This window comes from Gilbertella persicaria (genome assembly GCF_025201335.1).
Source record: "Gilbertella persicaria strain CBS 190.32 chromosome Unknown B0P05scaffold_34, whole genome shotgun sequence".
In the NCBI taxonomy this organism is placed as follows: Eukaryota; Fungi; Mucoromycota; class Mucoromycetes; order Mucorales; family Choanephoraceae; genus Gilbertella; species Gilbertella persicaria.
The window spans coordinates 61,871-81,434 of record NW_026251995.1 but is presented as its reverse complement, the minus strand read 5'-3'; the positions used below and the strand labels follow the sequence as shown (position 1 = coordinate 81,434).

The 19,564-nt window shown below is 37.0% G+C and overlaps 9 protein-coding genes across 9 annotated transcripts; 4 read left to right on the top strand and 5 right to left on the bottom strand.

Annotated features, from left to right (window-relative positions):
• Positions 1–345: 345 nt before the first annotated feature.
• Positions 346–1,269, top strand: B0P05DRAFT_580588 (50S ribosomal protein L30e-like protein; the record flags this gene model as incomplete). The annotated part of the gene is made up of 2 exons (XM_051582032.1): positions 346–348; positions 472–1,269. The coding sequence occupies 2 exons, from the start codon at positions 346–348 to the stop codon at positions 1,267–1,269; spliced, it is 801 nt and encodes a 266-aa protein (XP_051432520.1).
• On the top strand, positions 1,173–1,999 carry B0P05DRAFT_551351 (uncharacterized protein). The gene is made up of 4 exons (XM_051579353.1): positions 1,173–1,500; positions 1,560–1,718; positions 1,763–1,848; positions 1,891–1,999. Exons 1-4 carry the CDS (start codon positions 1,387–1,389, stop codon positions 1,928–1,930), a joined length of 399 nt encoding a protein of 132 aa, XP_051432519.1. The 5' UTR covers positions 1,173–1,386; the 3' UTR covers positions 1,931–1,999.
• A 6-nt stretch (positions 2,000–2,005) lies between these two features.
• On the top strand, positions 2,006–4,852 carry B0P05DRAFT_551353 (Rho GTPase activation protein). The gene is made up of 8 exons (XM_051579354.1): positions 2,006–2,217; positions 2,269–2,402; positions 2,446–2,697; positions 2,747–2,944; positions 2,995–3,384; positions 3,433–4,605; positions 4,651–4,754; positions 4,806–4,852. Exons 1-8 carry the CDS (start codon positions 2,022–2,024, stop codon positions 4,822–4,824), a joined length of 2,466 nt encoding a protein of 821 aa, XP_051432518.1. The 5' UTR covers positions 2,006–2,021; the 3' UTR covers positions 4,825–4,852.
• Positions 4,853–7,437, bottom strand: B0P05DRAFT_551350 (glycosyltransferase family 20-domain-containing protein). Its single transcript, XM_051579352.1, has 4 exons — positions 7,146–7,437; positions 6,973–7,096; positions 6,681–6,929; positions 4,853–6,612 (listed from the first exon to the last, which is right to left on the bottom strand). The coding sequence occupies exons 1-4, from the start codon at positions 7,321–7,323 to the stop codon at positions 4,875–4,877; spliced, it is 2,289 nt and encodes a 762-aa protein (XP_051432517.1). The 5' UTR covers positions 7,324–7,437; the 3' UTR covers positions 4,853–4,874.
• A 1,222-nt stretch (positions 7,438–8,659) lies between these two features.
• B0P05DRAFT_551343 (COPI associated protein-domain-containing protein) lies at positions 8,660–9,477 on the bottom strand (the record flags this gene model as incomplete). Its single annotated transcript, XM_051579351.1, has 3 exons — positions 8,660–9,109; positions 9,159–9,266; positions 9,313–9,477. Coding segments are annotated over 3 exons (673 nt in total), but the record flags the coding sequence as incomplete, so codon positions are not given.
• A 39-nt stretch (positions 9,478–9,516) lies between these two features.
• On the bottom strand, positions 9,517–11,459 carry B0P05DRAFT_551340 (uncharacterized protein). The gene is made up of 5 exons (XM_051579350.1): positions 11,229–11,459; positions 10,855–11,184; positions 10,287–10,803; positions 10,038–10,235; positions 9,517–9,994 (listed from the first exon to the last, which is right to left on the bottom strand). Exons 1-5 carry the CDS (start codon positions 11,343–11,345, stop codon positions 9,633–9,635), a joined length of 1,524 nt encoding a protein of 507 aa, XP_051432515.1. The 5' UTR covers positions 11,346–11,459; the 3' UTR covers positions 9,517–9,632.
• A 114-nt stretch (positions 11,460–11,573) lies between these two features.
• B0P05DRAFT_551337 (Vps16, N-terminal region-domain-containing protein) lies at positions 11,574–14,811 on the bottom strand. The gene is made up of 13 exons (XM_051579349.1): positions 14,737–14,811; positions 14,531–14,678; positions 14,370–14,476; positions 14,197–14,322; positions 13,564–14,155; positions 13,430–13,506; positions 13,132–13,385; positions 12,506–13,085; positions 12,379–12,459; positions 12,141–12,310; positions 11,996–12,092; positions 11,784–11,944; positions 11,574–11,741 (listed from the first exon to the last, which is right to left on the bottom strand). Exons 2-13 carry the CDS (start codon positions 14,562–14,564, stop codon positions 11,663–11,665), a joined length of 2,358 nt encoding a protein of 785 aa, XP_051432514.1. The 5' UTR covers positions 14,565–14,678; positions 14,737–14,811; the 3' UTR covers positions 11,574–11,662.
• A 136-nt stretch (positions 14,812–14,947) lies between these two features.
• B0P05DRAFT_193443 (Nup133 N terminal like-domain-containing protein) lies at positions 14,948–18,630 on the top strand. The gene is made up of 7 exons (XM_051573186.1): positions 14,948–15,312; positions 15,361–15,462; positions 15,509–15,602; positions 15,648–15,936; positions 15,984–18,029; positions 18,080–18,219; positions 18,274–18,630. Exons 1-7 carry the CDS (start codon positions 15,198–15,200, stop codon positions 18,437–18,439), a joined length of 2,952 nt encoding a protein of 983 aa, XP_051432513.1. The 5' UTR covers positions 14,948–15,197; the 3' UTR covers positions 18,440–18,630.
• B0P05DRAFT_573514 (40S ribosomal protein S18) lies at positions 18,572–19,311 on the bottom strand (the record flags this gene model as incomplete). Its single annotated transcript, XM_051581516.1, has 2 exons — positions 18,572–19,033; positions 19,309–19,311. The coding sequence occupies 2 exons, from the start codon at positions 19,309–19,311 to the stop codon at positions 18,572–18,574; spliced, it is 465 nt and encodes a 154-aa protein (XP_051432512.1).
• Between the last annotated feature and the right edge of the window lie 253 nt (positions 19,312–19,564).

The following is a 19,564-nucleotide window of genomic DNA, read 5'->3' as shown; positions in this document are numbered from 1 at the left end:
TGTGACAGTATTAGAGCTAAGTTGTATAAGCATTATGTTAATTATCATCCATAGATTTGGAAGTATATGGTCACAAAGTGTAGCAGCATGAAGGTGTCGAGGCTTTAATATGTTGTAGCCACGGAAAAAAGAAATATAGCCCATCATGCAAGTCCTTTTCACTTTGAAGCACTTCTCGGTAAGTGTCGAGAATAGTAGTCACATGTCGCCATTTTTATTGGTTGAAATAAGTAGGTACTTCGGTCTTTATTCTTGCATTGTCGCTTCATGCGTATGCATATAGTAAAATGAATTAGGCACATATACAAGAAATCCCTCTCTTTTTTCGTGCATCCGATTGTTAGCATGGTATGTATACGATAGGCACATGAATGGATGGATAGACAGATGGATGGGAGAGTGGATGGATGGATGGATGGATGGATGGATGGATGGATGAACAAAAATACTTATAGATAATTGTTTATGTAGGCCCCCGCCAAGAAGTCCACCGGTAAGAAGGTCGCTCCCGCTCCTTACCCCGTCAAGGGTAAGCAAACCACCAAGGCTACTGCCAACCCCTTGATTGAAAAGACTCCCAAGAACTTTGGCATTGGTCAAGACATTCAACCCAAGCGTGATGTTTCTCGTTTCGTCAAGTGGCCCCAATACGTTCGTCTTCAACGTCAAAAGAAGATCATCTACCAACGTCTCAAGGTCCCTCCTGCTTTGAACCAATTCACTCATGTCTTGGACAAGAACACTGCCACTCAAGTCTTCAAGTTGTTGCACAAGTACAGACCTGAATCCAAGGCTGAAAAGCGTGATCGTCTCCGTGCTGCTGCTGCCGCTAAGGCTGAAAAGAAGGAAGTTGCCAAGACTGACAAGCCTGTTGTTGTCAAGTACGGTATCAACCACATCACCGCTTTGATTGAAGCCAAGAAGGCTCAATTGGTCATCATTGCTGATGATGTTGACCCCATTGAATTGGTCCTTTGGTTGCCCGCTCTCTGTCGTAAGATGGGTGTCCCATACTGTATTGTTAAGGGTAAGGCTCGTCTCGGTACTCTTGTGCACAAGAAGACTGCTACTGCCATTGCCTTGACTGAAGTCTCTGAAGCTGATAAGGCTGAATTGGCTACTGTTGTCTCTGCTGTCAACACCAACTTCACTGCCAAGTGGGAGGAAGAACGTCGTCACTGGGGTGGTGGTATCATGGGTCCCAAGTCCAATGCCAAGATGGCTAAACGTGCTGCTCTTGCCGCTAAGGAAATTGCCGCTCGTCAATAAATTAGTAGATCACGAAATAAACAGATGCGTGAATGTATGGGTTTCTATACCTGACAAAAAAAGTTTGTGTACAATTGTCCCCCTTTTTTTTTCCTTTCGTGTTTATTATATCTTACCATGCCTCATTTGTATGATGGAGACCTTCGAACAAGTGTGATAGTTATACCCAACCCTTTTCAGTTACATCCTCACAAAAGTAGAGCAGTTACTTCATTTACAGCGGGTGCAGTTGTGTGTGTATATCTTGGGCAAAAAAAGAAAAAGAAAAAAAAAAACTTATGTTTGAGTAGTTTTCTGTAGGTTGGTGGGTTTTTATTGATGCTTATTGTTTATCCAACTCAATGACATGGTCAACATGGATTCCTGGTGTGTTATCTACTGTTGGATTTATGAGTTTAAAAAAATCTTTTGGATTTGTATTGCTGTTGTGTGGATTGATCAGTTCATTCGCAAGTATTTAAACGATAGAAAAATGGCTTACCTGTTTTGCTAGACACTGTCTATAATCAAGTATATTATGTACAATACTTGGTATGAGGGTATAGCATGTGTTATTCAAAATGGGCTTATTTGCACCAGGTAAGCGTAGCTTTGGCTAATATAATTAACTCATATTAAAAGCATGGTTTTATTATGGTGGATGATTCAGAACACACATTAAAAAAAACGTGTCTATGAGTTCTAAATACAATAAACAAGCTTACTTGTAACGAGCTCTTTTTCTCCTTTATTTTTATTTTTTTATAAATAGTATGAATACACAAAATAATGCTGTCTCGTTTGGCATCGCAAACGGCGGGATTGTCAGCAGAGCAATGACTGCTGCAGCTGCTAATATCAGAAGAAGATCTACGCAAAAAGAAAGAACGTCTCGACAGTATTCAGTGTCTTTATTTTATTCAATGGCCGCTGAAGAAGATAATGAAATTGAAGATGATTTAGCACAAGGTAAGTATCAACCATTTTACATATATTCAAAACTGACAATAAGAAATGCAGCTCAAAAAAGTTTGCGTGAATTGAAGAACAAGATTTCTAAAGAGTCAAAAAATAATTTCTTGCTAGAAAGAGATGTTCGAGTCTTGGATTCACGAATTGCCTTATTAATTCAGAATAGAATGGCACTGGATGATGTAATTGCATACAGTAAGCTTATTTATGCTGACATTTCCTTAGTCAAATGAAATGATTATGAATGCGTCAGAAGAACAAGACGATGGAAGCACAAGCAATACACTTGATAGTCGTAAATTAAAACTGTATAGCAACTTGTTCTTTCTATTGCAAACGGAGCCTCATTATATTGCAACTCTATGCCGACTTGTAAGCTTGTCTGAAATTGACATGTTATTACAGACTGTCATGTTTACGCTTTATGGGAATCAATATGAAAGCCGAGAAGAAAATCTACTTTTGACCATGTTTCAGGCAAGTTAGATAATAATAAAAATGCTTATTTATGCAATTCTCTCTTCAGAATGTTCTTGCTGCTCAATTTGAAGCAGCAGAAGAGTTTGGTTCACTTTTGAGAGCCAATACACCTGCTTCTCGTATGCTCACTACCTACACTCGTCGAGGTCCTGGACAAGCATATCTTAAGTCCGTCTTGTCTCTCAAAATTAATCAACTTATTGAACAAAAACGAGATCTGAATCTTCAAATTAACCCATTAAAGGTAAGCTGAGTGCACGTAGAATAGAACGAGATTTAGACCCAACCAAATAGGTATATGATGAACTAGTGGCTGAAATGGAAGAAAAAGGTACCTGCCCACCTGATTTTTGCAAGAGCGTTACGCCCGAAATAGCTGCTTTAAACTCAGAAGTCCAGGCCAAGATAGAGCCACGTTTAAGACAGTTAATCGAGATCGCTAATGAGTACCTGCAAGTGATTATTGATTCTCTAAACGATATTCCGGATGGTATTCGCTGGATATGTAAACAGATCAGATCACTGACGAAGCGCAAGTATCCTAATGCTTCAGACGAGTCTATTTTCTCCTTGATTGGTGGGTTCTTTTTCCTAAGATTTTTGAATCCTGCTATTGTTACACCTCATGCCTACATGTTAATTGAGTCTCATCCTGAACAAAACACTAGAACTACCTTGACTCTCGTAAGAATAATAATAATAATAATAATAACGTAATAGTTGACTCTCTAGATTGCTAAAATGTTGCAAAATCTTGCTAACAAACCTTCTTATGCCAAAGAAACCTACATGATCCCTACCAATGCATTTGTGGAAGACAATAAGCAACGCATCAACAAGTTCTTGAATGACTTGTGTGAAGTCAGTGACTTTTATGAATCTTTGGAAATGGATCAATACATGGCCTTGTCTCGTAAAGATATTAGTATCAACATTACACCCAATGAAATGTATAATACGCATGTCCTGTTAAAAAAATACATCGATAGACTTGCACCCGAACCCTTGCATCATCTTCGCATTATTTTAGAAGACCTAGGTCCTATTGTGCCTAGTTTAGTACCACGCAATGTCAATCGCCCAGTTCAATTGCCTTTGGAAAGTCGTTGGGAAGCCAGTTCAATGATGGCTCAACAAGACACGGTACTCAGCTCTTCAGAACAAAGCATTACACAAAGCGATATTTTGTACATGGAAACCAAATCTATCTTTGTACAAATCGTACGTTCTTTACCTCATACTATCAAGAATCTCGATCTGAAGCATATTATGGCAGCAACAGAGTCTGCCAAAGACACGCAGATACTGATCAAGGGTATGAAGGCACAGGCCTTGTTGCATGAACTAGAAAACGCTGGCGTTGTGACTCAACAAGACCGTTATGCACTATTGGTACAAGAGATTAAGCAAGAGTTGACCCATTTAGGCGATCTCAAGGGCCGTGTGATGAGTGAAATTGAATCTCTTGTTCAAGTCTACAAGACCATCAAAGACCACAATCGATACCTTGAAAATCAACTAGATACCTATAGAACTTATCTAGACAATGTAAGGGCACAAAGTGGGCATGTCACTATGGATGTCAAAGAACCAAGCCAACAAAGACGCTTTGGATTTTGGTCTACAACTTCTTCTTCTGAGCCATCAACAGACTCCAATGATTATCTCAAGAAACCTTCTGTGGGTCTTAGAAAGAAACCAAGTGGTATATTTAAGTTCTCTCATCAACAATTGGAAAGAGATGGTGTGATTGTAGCCACAGATATACCAGATCAACACAAAGGGAATATTTTCATGATGATACAATGCCCTGTTACTGGTACATTTATTATCTCTTTGCATTATAAGGGTAGAGATAAACCAATTTTAGAGCTTGATTTGAAATTGGACGATCTTTTAGAGAAGGTAAGGTTAATCTGTGTAGCTCTGGACTCATGTGCTGTTTAATAGCAAAAAGAACAAGAAGCTGTGCTTGACCTTGAATACATAAAACTGAGTGTCTATAAAGTCATTCAACTCTTAAATAAGAACTTTAAAGGAAAAAACGGCATAAGGTAAAATGTTCGATATCAGAGTTTCCTAGTTGACACTTGTTTTTTTTATAGTCGATTAAACTTTTTCTAGAGATGACAGTAAAAATAAAAATAATAGATGCATTGTTTCTTTATTACAATTTAAATTTGACCAAGAGCTTCTACAAGACTGTTAACTTGTTCCACATCAGGGATATAATGATGAGCTTCAGTCTGCTTCTTTCCCACTGTACTTGTGATGGCTTGAGGAATTTCGTTCAAAAGAGAGAACACAACTTCATCAGTCTTGCCATCACCAATACACAGAATGAAATCAACACTGGCAAGATCCAAATCCTTGAGAATATTACGAACAGCTGTTGACTTGTCAATAGATGAAGGACGAAGTTCCAAAGTCTTGTTACCAAGCACAATGGAGAGTGCCATATGACTCAGTAACTTTTCCAAGTTGACTTGCAATTCTGTAGCTTGCCAAGAACCAAATTCAGGATCTGCGTTTCTATAATGCCAAGTCAAGTTGATTTCCTTTTCTTCAATAAAAGAACCAGGTGTACGTTCTGTGTAGTGTTGGAAGAGAGGACGAATGGTTTCTTTCCAGCTAGGATCGACTTGTTCTACAAGACAGTACCACTTGTTATCTTCTTCCTTGATGAGTTTACCTTCAGTAGAAGCAGCAACAGGATTGATTTTATCGCGAATACTAGCAGGGTGTTTATAGAAGCAACCATGTTCAGCAGAGAGACCGGCACCTGTGGATTCAAACCAGCTGTCCAAGTGGTGACGAGAGCGACCTGATAAGATGTAGACATAAGTGTCTGGTTGAGAGGCAAGTGTCTTGAGGTGACCCAAGACAGTTTGAGAGGGTTTCGCAAATTCAGGTAATTTGTGTGTAGTGGTAAGTGTACCGTCATAATCAAGCAAGACAAGCTTCTTTTTATTGGCAGCCTTGGCTTTAGCAATGACAGCAGAAGAGTCGAGTCGAGGAATAGACATACGTTGACCAAATTCTTCGCTGACACGTCTTAATTCGTTCACGAAGCTAACACCCCAATAAGCAGCTGTGTATTTTGTGACATAACGATACAACTTTTGATGGTTGGCTTTACGGATGTCTTCTGGCATAGTGACGGCTTCATGAATAGCATTAGCGAGTTCTTCTGTGTTCCAGGGGTTGACAATAATAGAACCATTCAGGGATTGAGCAGCACCAGCAAATTCAGACAAGATCAAGACGCCATGTTTGTCTTGTTGAGAAGAAATGTATTCATAGGATACCAAGTTCATACCATCGCGAGTAGAAGAAACAAGGCAGACATCAGCAGCCGCGTAAAGAGCAACCAGTTCGTCAAAAGGAATAGAACGATGCATAAAGTGAATAGGCACAAATTCAACAGTACCATATTGGCCGTTGATACGACCCACAAGTTCATTGATAGTGCTTCTCAACTGCTGATATTCTTCCACATCTTCACGAGAAGGAATGGCCAATTGCACAAGTACGACCTTACCTACCCATTCAGGATGCTGACTCAAGAACACTTCCATAGCATGCATCTTTTGAGGTACACCCTTGATATAATCAAGACGATCAACACCGACAATCACTTTGCAGTCGCCGAATCTGTTCTTGAGTTGTTGAATGCGGTTTTGGATCTTATCTTCCTTGAGTGCGTCTGAGAACTTTTCAGGATCAATACCGATAGGGAAAGTGCCAACATGAATATATCGACCTTCAAACTCTACACCATTAGGCATAGTAGAGAGACCCAAGATACGTGTACAAGAGGACAAGAAATGACGAGCATAGTCATAAGTATGGAAACCCAAAAGGTCACTCTCAAGAACACCCAATAAGATTTCTTTACGAACAGGTAGGATTCTAGAAACACAAAGATCTGTAAGAGATAGGCCCAAAAATAGATATATCATGCGCTAAAATAAAATTACCTGTAAATTTCACTACTGGGGAAAGGTGTGTGCAAGAACCAACCAATCTTGATGTTCTTCTTGGTGAGTTTTCTCAACATGGCAGGCAAGAGCATCAAGTGGTAATCTTGAATCCAAACAAGATCACCATCTTGAACAATCTTATCAATGGCTTCAGCAAACAACTGGTTTACTTTTTGGTAGCCTTCCCACCATTCTTCATTGAAAGAGATTTCTCCTGGGTGATAGTGGAAAAGAGGCCAGAGAATACTGATACACTGAATTAGATGGGTTGTGATCCATGTGTTCTTACCTGTTAGAGAAACCATTGTAATGCAGATCAGCCAATTCATGATCAACAAAGACAGGCATAGTAGAAGTTTCATTCAATAATCTTTCTTCAAGGACTTTTTTATCTTCACTCGGAACATCCAAGCCTTAATTCATTTTATAAGTAATCTAATCATCAAGACATATTTAATTTACCTGGCCAACCAATCCATGTAAAGGACATCATCTTCTTAAGACCACTAAGGGCAGCAACCAAACCACCAGAAGACATCTTGAAGTCATATTCACCTGTCTTTTGGTCCTTGTTGACAGTTACAGGCAATCTGTTAGAGACAACCAAGAGTCTCAAGTTTTTGTTATCTGAAGAAGCCATGTACACGTTAATAAAGAAAAAGAAATGTAAAAAACAAAAGAGAGAAAAAGAAAGAACAAAAAATAAAAAGTGGTTGTATCATTTGATATAAATAAAAAAAATCTGCGTTTCAACTTAAGTAAAAAAGGAGGGTACATATCGGCACTCAAAAAAATTCTGCATTGACGATATTATTACGTATTTGATTTTTGTTTATTATTTTGTTGGGAAAAGGAAGAGAGAAAAAGGGAGTAAAGGGCATTGGCTTGTTCAATAATATCATGTGATTCGTTCATTGTGTGCTATTGATCAACGTGTATAAAGTATTAAACAGATAGGGATTTGATTTTTATCATGATGGTATCACAACCTTCTGGAAGCAGCTGGAAAATTGACCAAATGATGATGTTGTTTATCTGATATTTTCTGAGTATATAATCTCGACATAAATCAAGTGAAAATTCTTCATTGCATTATACCTGTCAGTAGATGGAGTTGATAACAAGAAGAGTTTCTGTTGCGATATTGTTGAAAGCAATACAGCAAAACTGCTCAGGGACATTGTATAGTTTGTTATGAAACAGGACATCGTTTGTCGGTTTCACAAATCTCTGTCAAAATAGTTTCAGAATTCTTTTAGCTACCAAGAGAGAAACAAAAAGGCCTGTTAATACTACAACACGTACTAGCAACGTATCTTAAGGGAATATATCGACATGTATTTACCAAGATATTCTCTAAAAAATAGTAAGATAAATTTCATTATAACTAACTTAAAAGCACAGACTTATCTATGCAGGTTCTGTTGATTTCAATTGATCAAGACGGAATTCATGCTAAAAAAAAAGCTTTCGTTGCCTTAATACAACTTTTAATAACAGCATTTTGACATTTGCAGTAAGAAATACAATGACGCCATTGAATGCACCTAATTTAATTTAAATGCAAATCTCTTATTTTTCAAGTTTCTTTTCTATGCCTACAATTGTAAATCGTCACGGAAGCATTCATCCTCAAACATTCTAGTCATGACACATATTTGAAGCCACCTTTTGCCCAGAACATTTTCAAGGCGACTCAAATTTGCTATTTTTTTTAAAGATGTGTCATATCAAAATATACATCAGGGAACATACAAACTTTTGAAATTGAAGCAAAATCGTTGTTTTTCCCTTACTATAGATCGACGGTTTTCAAGGTTTTCACAAAATCGTAATTTGCTGCTTTCTGTCATGACATATGTTGACAAAAAAAAAACAATCCCCTGTGGCCTTAGAACAAGGCTTTTGAGAACCCGACATGTTTAGTATACAAAAAAACGTACATCATTGATCAAGTACTTGATTCATTTGAATAAACACACTTTATTTTAAGAGATGGTATAAAAGCCTGGTTGCTTTGCTTATACTAATATGATACACGAAGATGATGATTATTACCATTGTATTGTGTACAGTCTATATTAAATGTTGATGTTAAAAACGAATGCGCTGAATTAGATGCTATTTTAGAAGACGGAGGATGCCACGCAGATGGATGAGGAAATTGAAGTAAAGGCACAGTGTTATGTAGCATGTTAGCGTTTGATTCAAATGTAGTTGTGGTAATAGTAGGAACGGTAGGAGGTATCGCTAAATCAAGTCCTTCAGCCCAAAAATCATTGTGATTTTGCCAATGCACAAGAAAACAATTGGGTGGTGGTATTGTAGGCACAAGCGATAGTAAAAGATGTGTAAAGCCTGTAGTAAATGCCAATATGGTCACAATGATATTAAATGCAAGATCACATATGACTAAGCATCCAAGGCTATCCCAAAATTTGTCAATGTCATCTCGAATTGATTTCATGTACTTACAATAGCATAAGTATACCTTTACCTCGATGAATACTCAAGAAGCCAAAATAGAAATGCATCCATGGGAGTGAGAGAAACTCGTTCAAGATTAAGAGGAAACTTATTGTCCTAACACTACATGAGTATGTATATAAAACTTCCTACGTATATTTACGTGCAATAAATAGCTTGAATGATTTCTGATAAGCGACTTTGATTTGCTTTTGTGATAGAAGCAGCAAAGACCATAGAAAATGTAATCATATTAAATACGTTCAATGCTAAATATGCTATATTTTCAAATTTTGCCCGGGAAATTCTTTTTCGTATCTTCTTCATTCTATGAAAATTTCAGAAAAAGAAAAAAAAAAACCAAAACTATAGAGGGAGCCATTGTTTCATTCAATTCAAATAAACAAACAAAGCGTTTTTAAAGTGTAGCTATTTAATTCTATATATATATATTCCAATGTTACAAAAAGGTATATTATCTAACTATAGATTAGAGGGAAGAGTTGATCGTCTATTGCTATTTTTGGTTTTGAGAGATTGAACTCGTTGTAATCGAGTTTGGCTGAGTGGTCTTCGCTTCCCGACGTTAAAACTGCGGCATCGGTTTAATTGAGCAGCTAATGATGAGTTCGTGTCATGATCTTCTTGATTATTAGATGATTCTTTTATAGGTGAGATGGGCGGCGAAGGTAATGATGAAAGTGTAGTTTTCAATTTGAGCTGTTCATGTTCTAAAAGTACGTTTAACGATTGTTTGCCTTCTTCCCATTGACTGGCTAGGTTAGACATGTTTTCATCAATATGGTTAAAGCGCTTGCTTATCCTCTCTAAGCTGAATACAGACACTATACAAAAGATTAATACATATACAAAAGAATTGATATTTACCTCGACCCGATGCTAATGATCTTGTATCTTGTTTGCATAAGAACAGTTCGGCTTGTATATCTTCGACGTATTTTTCAAGTGCAGATACTCTATGCATCAAAGTAAGTGTTCTTTCATCTGACATGCCATCTGTTGTATCATCTGACAAAGTGGAAACAGAAGAAACAGATCTTGGGCGTTCATCTTTCATTGGATGATCTATTGTTTTATGAACGTTAGCTTGAAAGACTCAAGTCATGCATTACTTACCGTTATCGACCATCATAGAGAGATCAAGAAGTTTTTTGTTGAATTCATTGTATTCATTTACGAGACCTTTGTTGACTTGAATAGCTTGTCTCCAATTCTTTCCATAATGTGTTGCTCTATTGTTTGACATGACATCTAAAGCCAGTAAATATAGTAAATACTCCCGCCTTTTCCAACCAATGACTGAATAGATTAAGTCAATATCTTCCATGCTATATTGATGAGACTCAAATTCGAGCAAGATTGACGGAATTTCTTTGTTAATGTTGTACATATCTCTTAGACGAGATAAATTATGAGAATCAATCAAGGGCTTTAATTGTTGTACAGTTTCAATATATGTCTCGAAATGAGAAGATAGTAATGTGCCGAATGTTTGTTGTTGCTCCTCGTGTTGGTGAGAATGAAATGTCTTTAATAAACGAATGAGGAGAGCGTCGCTTTCTTTAGACAATGCAATAATTTCGTGCATAGAATCTAGTGCTGAGACATGAATTCTTCTGATCTGAATATGTCTCTAATATACATAACAAAGGGTTAAATAGCATTCTGATTCAAAATGACATACATAATGACGATATGAAAAGTAGCAAGAGGACATATAGGCCATCACCAAGCCAAACAAGAGTAACAGTAAATTGTGCTTTCTTAATATCACACTTAATATAGCACAGGTGATACTCATGCCAGCAATAAGGACAATTAAATCTTTTTGTGAAAATTTGTCTTGTTTGGGTCTTGCTTTGATATCGCTGAGTATAGACTCTGTTGCTTTATGATGGACTGGTTGCTCAAGCTGTGGAGTTTGATTGAAAAGAGAGGATGTAACAATCAAATATTTAAATTCTTCTTCGAATATTGATTGTTCTTTTGTTGATAGAGATAAAGATAAAATAGACTTTGGCAAAGAATGAGTATGATATAAATATCGTATTTTCTTACCTTGACTATATTACTCCAGTGGTGAAATAGGACCTTAAAGAATTGACTGAAGTAGCTGTCTCTATGAACAAAACAAGCAGCTACTATACATATCAAAACTATGACTAAAGTGTTCATACTTTAAGAAATAATAAAGAAGAAAAGAAGAAAAGAAAGTGAAGAAACAGGTGTCACTTTTACCATTTAAGACTCAACACATCAGCAGGAGGGCTTATTTTGCAGGAAACTCTGGTTAGTGTAACAGCATGATTTTTTTTTTTATTCTTGAACAAACGTGTTGTGATAAACATTTAGTTTACATAATATTCACATAAATACATCAACATTGACTTTTGGGTAGAGAAATTTATTGTATGACACCTTTTTTTCCCAATAAAGTGTACCAAGAAGTTTATTATTATTATTATTATTATTACCCGATAAATTCGGAATCTTTATTTAGCATTGAGCTGTGCTAAAAGTGAATCAAGTTCTTGGGCAACAAGATGATTTGTACATTTTGCTCGAACCTCCCTAATCATTAAATTAGAGCCAGATTAGATGATGTTTGTTTACCTTAATCCTTCAATATCCTTGTTCAAATAGGCTTGCTCGCCTGCTTCTTTAAATGCACCAATCTTAATAAAAAGCATAGGTCGAACAGGGGGCTCACATTTCAAGATATACTTTGAAGCTTCTTGATATTGTCTAGCCTTAATGCATTCTTCAACAAATGGCTACGAAATATGGAATAAATATAAATACTTTCTAAATATAAATATATATACCTCATAGCCAATAGGTGATTTCTTGCTCTTGGCAAGTTTCTCTAGGTTTTCCCAGTCTCTGACTTCCACCAAAGCACGAAGTTTAATCCACCAAAATCTATCAATGTCAGTACAACCTACTTTTTTTTTTTCTTTTTCTGTTTACCTCTTGTCTGGAATCTTAAAGTCCGTCTTAATCTTGCTAGCCTTATTGTGTTGACCAAGTGTTGTACATTTATATATAGTTTCACTAGTAGAAAGACCGGTGAAAGACTGCTGGGTATCTTTTTCAAGTATGAGTTGAAACTGAAGTAATCGGATTGCTTCATCTACAGCCTATGGATGTTCTAAGTCTATATACACACACACACACATATATATATATATGACTTCTTTTTTGTTACCTTTGCTTCAAATGCTAATTCACGATGTTCATTGTAAATTTTACCGGCTATTTTAAGCTTTTTCATACGCTCAGCAATATCCTGTTCATTAAAAATCAATATATTGCATTCATAAATAGAAACATACCATCTCGTTAAAGCCTTCAGACAATACAATATTAGCACTATCAACTCTTCGATCATCTTGATAGTAGAAATCTTTCAAGAGCTCAGTATCTTGTTCTTTGCAATACACTTCAAGCAAATTGCAAGCCATAGGTTTGTTGTTGATCATTCTAAAGAATTCACCCAGGGGTAATTTACGCTTCAAGTGGAAAATAACCAAATAGACCAAATCAGTATCTCCACTCTCAATGGCCTTGATCAAGGCTGTTTCGTCTTCTTGCATTGAAATCAGCAAGGGAACTTGATCAGCAGCTCTTGGTTCATAGTCAAGTAATTTTGTAGCTAAACGAGTCTGGCCTGCATCGTGTGCGGTCTTTGCAATTTCGGCATAAGACAAACCAGGTGTTTTGATAAGTTTTTCAACAATGGTACGGCACACAGTATCTTCATCTTCAGTCGTTGTCTTGATCTTTTCACATGCCCAATGGATCAAAATCTTGTCTGTTCGAAGTTTAAGGTATTCAGCAATACGAATAGCAAGTAAATGATGATTACGATTAATAAGGCGATCAATCAATACTTCAGGACTCGAGCGTTTGTATCTAATGTGTTGTCAATATTTTAATCACTATTGATTGTATACAGTACTGTGCGTAAGTCAAAGGAATACCAATATCGTGATATCGTACAGCATTCAGAACACGAATACTTTGTGCCATGTCCACAAAACTATTGGCATTATAATTTTCCAAGAAGCATTTACCGAATGAAGCTGCTTTCAAAAGGGAACGCTGATAGTAATGATTGAATTCAAAGCCTGCAGCTTCAATACAGCTATCCACAGCATCAATTAACTCTGCTTTGATGCTACGGATATTTTCATCTGCCTTTGGACTTTTACGCTACATCGCGTTAGCTATAAAAAACAAATGGAAGACTGGCTTACTTCGTAATGATCCAATGCATCGAAAAGCATAGCAGGTGGTTCAGTAGAACCAATTTTGAAGATCTTTTCAGTGCATGCTACGAAAATGTCAATACTGACAGGCACTTTCTTTCTTTCTTTTCTTTTTTTTTTACCTGGTACTTTTTGTAATAATTCGCATTTATCGTTGCTGATGATACGTACACCATCAATTTCTGAAGCAAGATAAATAGGGTCCTCATAGGTGTACTTTATCCAATCACCAAAAGGACCTACCATCAATACAATCTTTTCCCAATATAATACAACAGAATCAGTACCACACCATACTAATTGTTGGGGTGCAATCTTTGATTTGGTAGCATATTCAGACAAGTTCTTTTGGAAATCAGTAGACACCACCCATAGTTTACCATCTGATGTGAACAAGGCGAGGAATTTGCCATTAGGAGAGACGACCATTTTAGTAAAAGGGCCTTGATTTAAATGTTGATCTGTCACTTCTTTACTGTCAACCACCAAAATCGTACTGCCAGTGGCAATCAATACTTCTACATGACGACTTAGAGTAAATTGAGGTGGGACAACAGTCCAACTGTGCAAAGGTTCTTCGAGTCTTAATTCAGCTAATGGCTTTGGCTGTGGTTCTTCGAAATTAGTGACTGAAATAAGTTGGTATTTTCCAGTCATGGCTACTAGACCTCCTCCCCAAATTTGACAATCAATGATACCGTCGTTTTTAGCATCCTAGCAAATAAATACGTGCTCTCAAGACAATCGAGACATACCTTTCCTAAAGAGAATTGTGTATGATTTCCATGAAGCGTATACAATCTAACAGATCCATCATCTATAACAACCACAAGTTGTTCCTGATCTGTCCAACCTAATGCTACAATGCGTCCTTTGTCCCACTGGTCTCTATCAGCCTTTTTTTTCTTTCATGTATTTATAAATCTACCTGGATTTGCTCGATCAATTTACCAGCACTTGTATACATGTAAATAGTTGGTTTGATTGGTTGTTGTTTCTGTAACAATAGCACTTTTTTATCGTCTCGAATCATGGCTAAATACAAATATGTATTAATAGACTGTGCATACATTATATCTACTTCTTTACCTATAGGTCCACCATATTGTGCACCTGCTATCATAAACTTGGAAAGGTCTGTTTGGTTCCAAGACAAAGAGTATACTTCTTGCTTTCTAGAACAAAATGAGATGAAACCCTCTTGTCTTGAGTAAAGTTTTTACCTATAAAAACGGTCCTATTGTTCAAATAAAACAATAAACAGTCTTGTCCCGAGAATAAAGTATTAAACTTACGTGAAGTTCTGTCCAGTCTGAAGTTGGGTTTGGTGCCATATTCTGTTTGAAAAGAGAAAGAGAGGAAAAAAAAAAGAAGGGGGGGGGGAGGAGGAGAGAGAAGTTTCGTTCAAGCAGAAACGTATAAAAAGTCCGCTATGTATTATTTGTGTTCGCGTCTTTGCTTGTTTCTTTTTATTTTTTTATTTTTTTTATTTCAAGACATGCATAGACAAAAGAGAAAAAAAAACAAGAATAAAATTCTTAAAGAGCTCCTCAAGTACAGCCTTAATCTTTTACTAAATGATTTGATACGCTCTTTGGTAATTGAGTATATGCATTGATGTGTTCAACCGAATTCAATTGTGACTGACAATTAAAAAAAATGTGAAAAAAAAGCGAAAGACAAACAGAAGGCGTCCTGCTAACTAAGCGCGTCTTTTTCCTTTTCTTTTTTTTCTTTCTCTTTTCATAACTAAATAATGGAAAACACGAGCCCTGAAAAGACATCAAATACTGTTCGTGAAGCAGCCTTAACTCTCGAAATAAGAGGTGTTTTGGATCGTAACTTTCCAGACTTACGAAAAACCTTTACAGGTAAAAAAAAAAAAGATAATATAAAAAATGACTAAAACAAGACAATAGACCCACCTCAGTATATTTCTGCTCAAGCCGCTCCAGTCAAACCAATCGTATTAAAAAAGAGTATTACTATGCCTAATGCCGGTCTTGAAGCTATAAAACAATGTAAATAGATATAATATCAAATTATTCATGAACTAACGACTACTAGTTGAACCAAACAATCCTTCCGGATTCGCTAATTTTATAAACAGAGCTTACTTTGTTGTAAAAAACCAACTTTATTTATGGGATTTTGCTGAAAGGTAGCAATATACTTAAAAGAGAGAGCTGTCATTAATGTATTTTAGTCGAGATCTAGTTATCCATGAAGAAGAAGATGCAATTGTTGGTATTGGATTTGTGAAACCCAAACCTCAAGTGTTTAAAGAAGAAATCAAGCAATTGTTGATTATTTCTACAGTCAGAGAAATCAAAATCATTGCACTTAAATACAATTCCGTCACTGGTCTTGAAGTGTTTGCAACAGACATGATAACTAGCTCATCCGGCGTTAATATAAATGCCATTGTGGGTACAGAACAAGGTCGCATATTCATGCTAGGCGATGATGGCAATGTTTGGGAGTTGGACTATAGAGTAAGTGCCATTTGATTTGCGATAGACAAACTCATACTGTGATGTAGAGTCAAGAAGGTTGGTTTACTGGTAAATGTACAAAGAAAATTCATACACCTGGAAGTGGCCTTTCATTTTTGTTTGGAGGATTTGCAAAAGATCCTATTGTACAACTTGCAGTCAATGAAAGTGGCACTGTATTGTATCAACTCACAGCCAGCTCATCAATTTATGTTACATATCTCGGCAATGACGGATACACATTTAACACAGTCTATAGAAAGACAGATGTCCTTCAGACTGCTAAAATGGCTTGTCCTAGCACGCATTATCTCACAGGCAAAGACTTCAAGATTGTCTCTATTCAGCCTACAACAGCACTTGAATCTACGTCTTATCATCTTGTTGCTATCACTAATTCTGGTCTAAGAATTTATTTCAGTCACCACACAGAATCACAGCATTTGATATATGATGCTCCACCTAACAACCTTGTTATCACACATGTTCGATCTCCAGAAAAGAGCATGTCTACAGCAGATAATATTCATCATCCCGTTTATAACAATGCACTCTTTATGTTTGTCCAGAACCAACATGCTAGTGCCACACAAGACAAGATTATCATCTATTCTCCTGATTTGGGCAACTTGTCAAACTGTATCTCACCTGCTTCCAACATGTCGCTGGCTGAATTCCACGATACAATTGATATTCATGGCAAGGTACTCTCTATTTCGGAATCACCCGAAGGAACACAGACCATCAATGACATGACTATCGTACCTTACTATGCTCCTACACGTTACTTCTTTATACTCACGACTTCTGGTGTCTATGTGCTTGCCAAACAAAGGCCTGTTGATATGCTTTCTAATTTATTGTCTTTGGCTGGAAATGACATTGTGTATCGTTTACCTGAATTTGAGCATTTCTTTAGTCATTTTGGTTATGTCAATTGCTCTACTCTCTGTTACAATCTGATTTCATCCAATATGCCTGTCTTGCCCAACTCTGTCAAGCTCTATAGTCCCGATTCTGTGGCAACATCAGTAGCTCAAGGTGCTAAGGTCTTGTTGGATCGATTTGGTCAAGTGCCTTCCCTCTTGAATCAAATGAATGAACACCAATATACCAGTAGACACGATGGTTTGGCTTTGTTTATCTATCGTCTTGTTCAGCCCATCTGGACAAAGCAATTGGTTCAACAAGATGTCAACAAGGTCTATTCAAGCACAGTCTCTATTGATCAATTAAAAAATACGCAGAATGGACTCAAGAACCTTATGAGCTTTATGGATCAACACCCTGACTTGTTCCCCAAGACAACAGATTCTCCTGAAGCGAGATCCTTCAATAACTTGAGAGAATTAATCTCTTACTTGGCAGATGCTCTTTCCTTCTTTATCTACTTGATTGAAACTGGTATCTCTTCTGTCGTTCAACTCATGAAGCCTGACTCTCAACAACACTTATTACAACAAGATCTCAAGACTCTATTGACCACATCTGAAGGTCGTTCTCTTACCCATGATTTATTGTCTGCTTTGATCCAATTTAGTTTCAATCGCTACGATAATTCATCCTATGTGGTTGACGTCCTTACTCAACACTGTGGCTCCTTCTGTGGTGCTTCTGATGTTCTTTTGTATAAGGCAGCCAGTCAAATCTATTCTGCCCGTACTGCTACCAATACCCTTCAAGCCAGAGCTCTTTTGAACGATTCGTTTATGATGTTGACCAAGATTGCCTCTAGTATTCCTGCTGACAAGGCAACCGAAATTGCAGATGAATTTGCTAGTCAAGGAAACCACCTTTATGGTACTCGTTTAGCTCTTGAGTGCATCAAGGCTCGTGACCCACACCATGACACAACTGGTTTTGTTGAAGCAGGATGTCCTCCTCATGATCCCAGAGCATTGTTATTTAAAGCCAAGAAACCCTTTTATGACATTGTGTTCAAGCTTGTTTGCGATGTTGTTTTGAAAAACAATGAGCGTGAAACTCATCGTAAAGACATCCTAAATGCTGTATTCAACTATAGAGATAAGGCTTTCCATTTCTACATGTACGAAAAGTTTATAGAAAACCAAATGGGACAAGATTTGATCAAGGTAAGAACTAAGGAGGAAAAATGTAGATCCTTATTCTTAATTATATATAGGAATCGCCACCTTATCTCGAAGAGTTTTTGAACCGTAAACCATGTTCTTTTGATCGTCTTCGCTTACTTGCTGATTATTATAGAAGAAATGAAAAATACGAAGAAGCAGCTCATAGTTATATAGCATTAGGAAGAGCTGCGTAAGTATAACACTACGACCGATAGAGACTCATACTCTCTTTTTTTTCATGTAGTGGTGATATTGATATGAATGTACGTGTTGACTACTTGACGGCAGCTGCAGTCTGTGCCAGAGCAGTTACAACACCAGCTAAACAATACGAAATGTTCCATTTGAGACAAGAGATTGATCAACTTTTGGAACTTGCTCGACAAGCTGCTTCAGCAGTTTTAGTTTAACAGCAATGATAAATAATAAAGACATAGTTTTTTTTTAAAAGAAAGTTTAATCATTAAACAAGAAATGTCTCTAACTATGACTATGTAAAGTCAATATATATGTATACAAACAATATAAAAACTTACAATAGCTTATTTCTTCTTGGAGACACCAACAGTACGACCACGACGACCAGTGGTCTTGGTGTGTTGACCACGGACACGGATACCCCAGTAGTGACGGAGACCACGGTGGTTACGGATCTTCTTCAAACGTTCAAGATCTTCACGGTACTTGGTGTCAAGAACGTTGGAGATAACTTGAGTGGACTTGCCATCAACAATATCCTTTTGTCTGTTAAGGAACCAGTTAGGGATCTTGTATTGAGCAGGGTTTTGAAGGATGGTAACAATACGTTCCAATTCTTCAGAAGAAAGTTCACCAGCTCTCTTGGTGAGATCGACATCAGCCTTCTTACAGGCAATGTTGGCGAAACGACGACCAACACCCTTGATGGAAGTCAAGGCAATTTGGATCTTGACACGACCGTCAACGTTGGTGTTAAGAAGACGGATAATGTGTTGGAAAGTAGTTCTTTCAGGAACAACGAGAGACTATAGAAAGTATGTTAATACAGGACTCAAGAGAAAGAGAAAAACGAGTTAAAAAAGAGAAAAAGAATAAAGCATGTAGTTGATGAGCAAATGAACATGTTGCATTGAAAGCCATGATTCATTCTTTCATCCCGCAATGTTTGTCTAATATCGATACATCCATTCAACGTTTCAAATGCATCCATCCATCCATTCAACATGACAATCAATAGCTACTTCATCATCGCTTTTTCTCTCTCTCTTTGTTTGACTAGTTTTTCATTTTATTGCATTACCATGTTGGCGAAAAAGGGAGGTTTCAACCATTACAATTTGCTGTTGACAATATCCTTCCCAGCCATACAATTGAATGACCGCCACAGTTCGATTACGTAAACAATTAAAAATCAGCTTCAAGATAGCAAAGGAAGCTGCTGCTATGTTCCTCTACGCTGACTCTTGATGAGCAAAAGACATTCAAAGTAGATAGCTAATGCTAGAATAAATCCTAGAAATATAAGAAAGCTATATATTATATTGATTAGAGTGCAT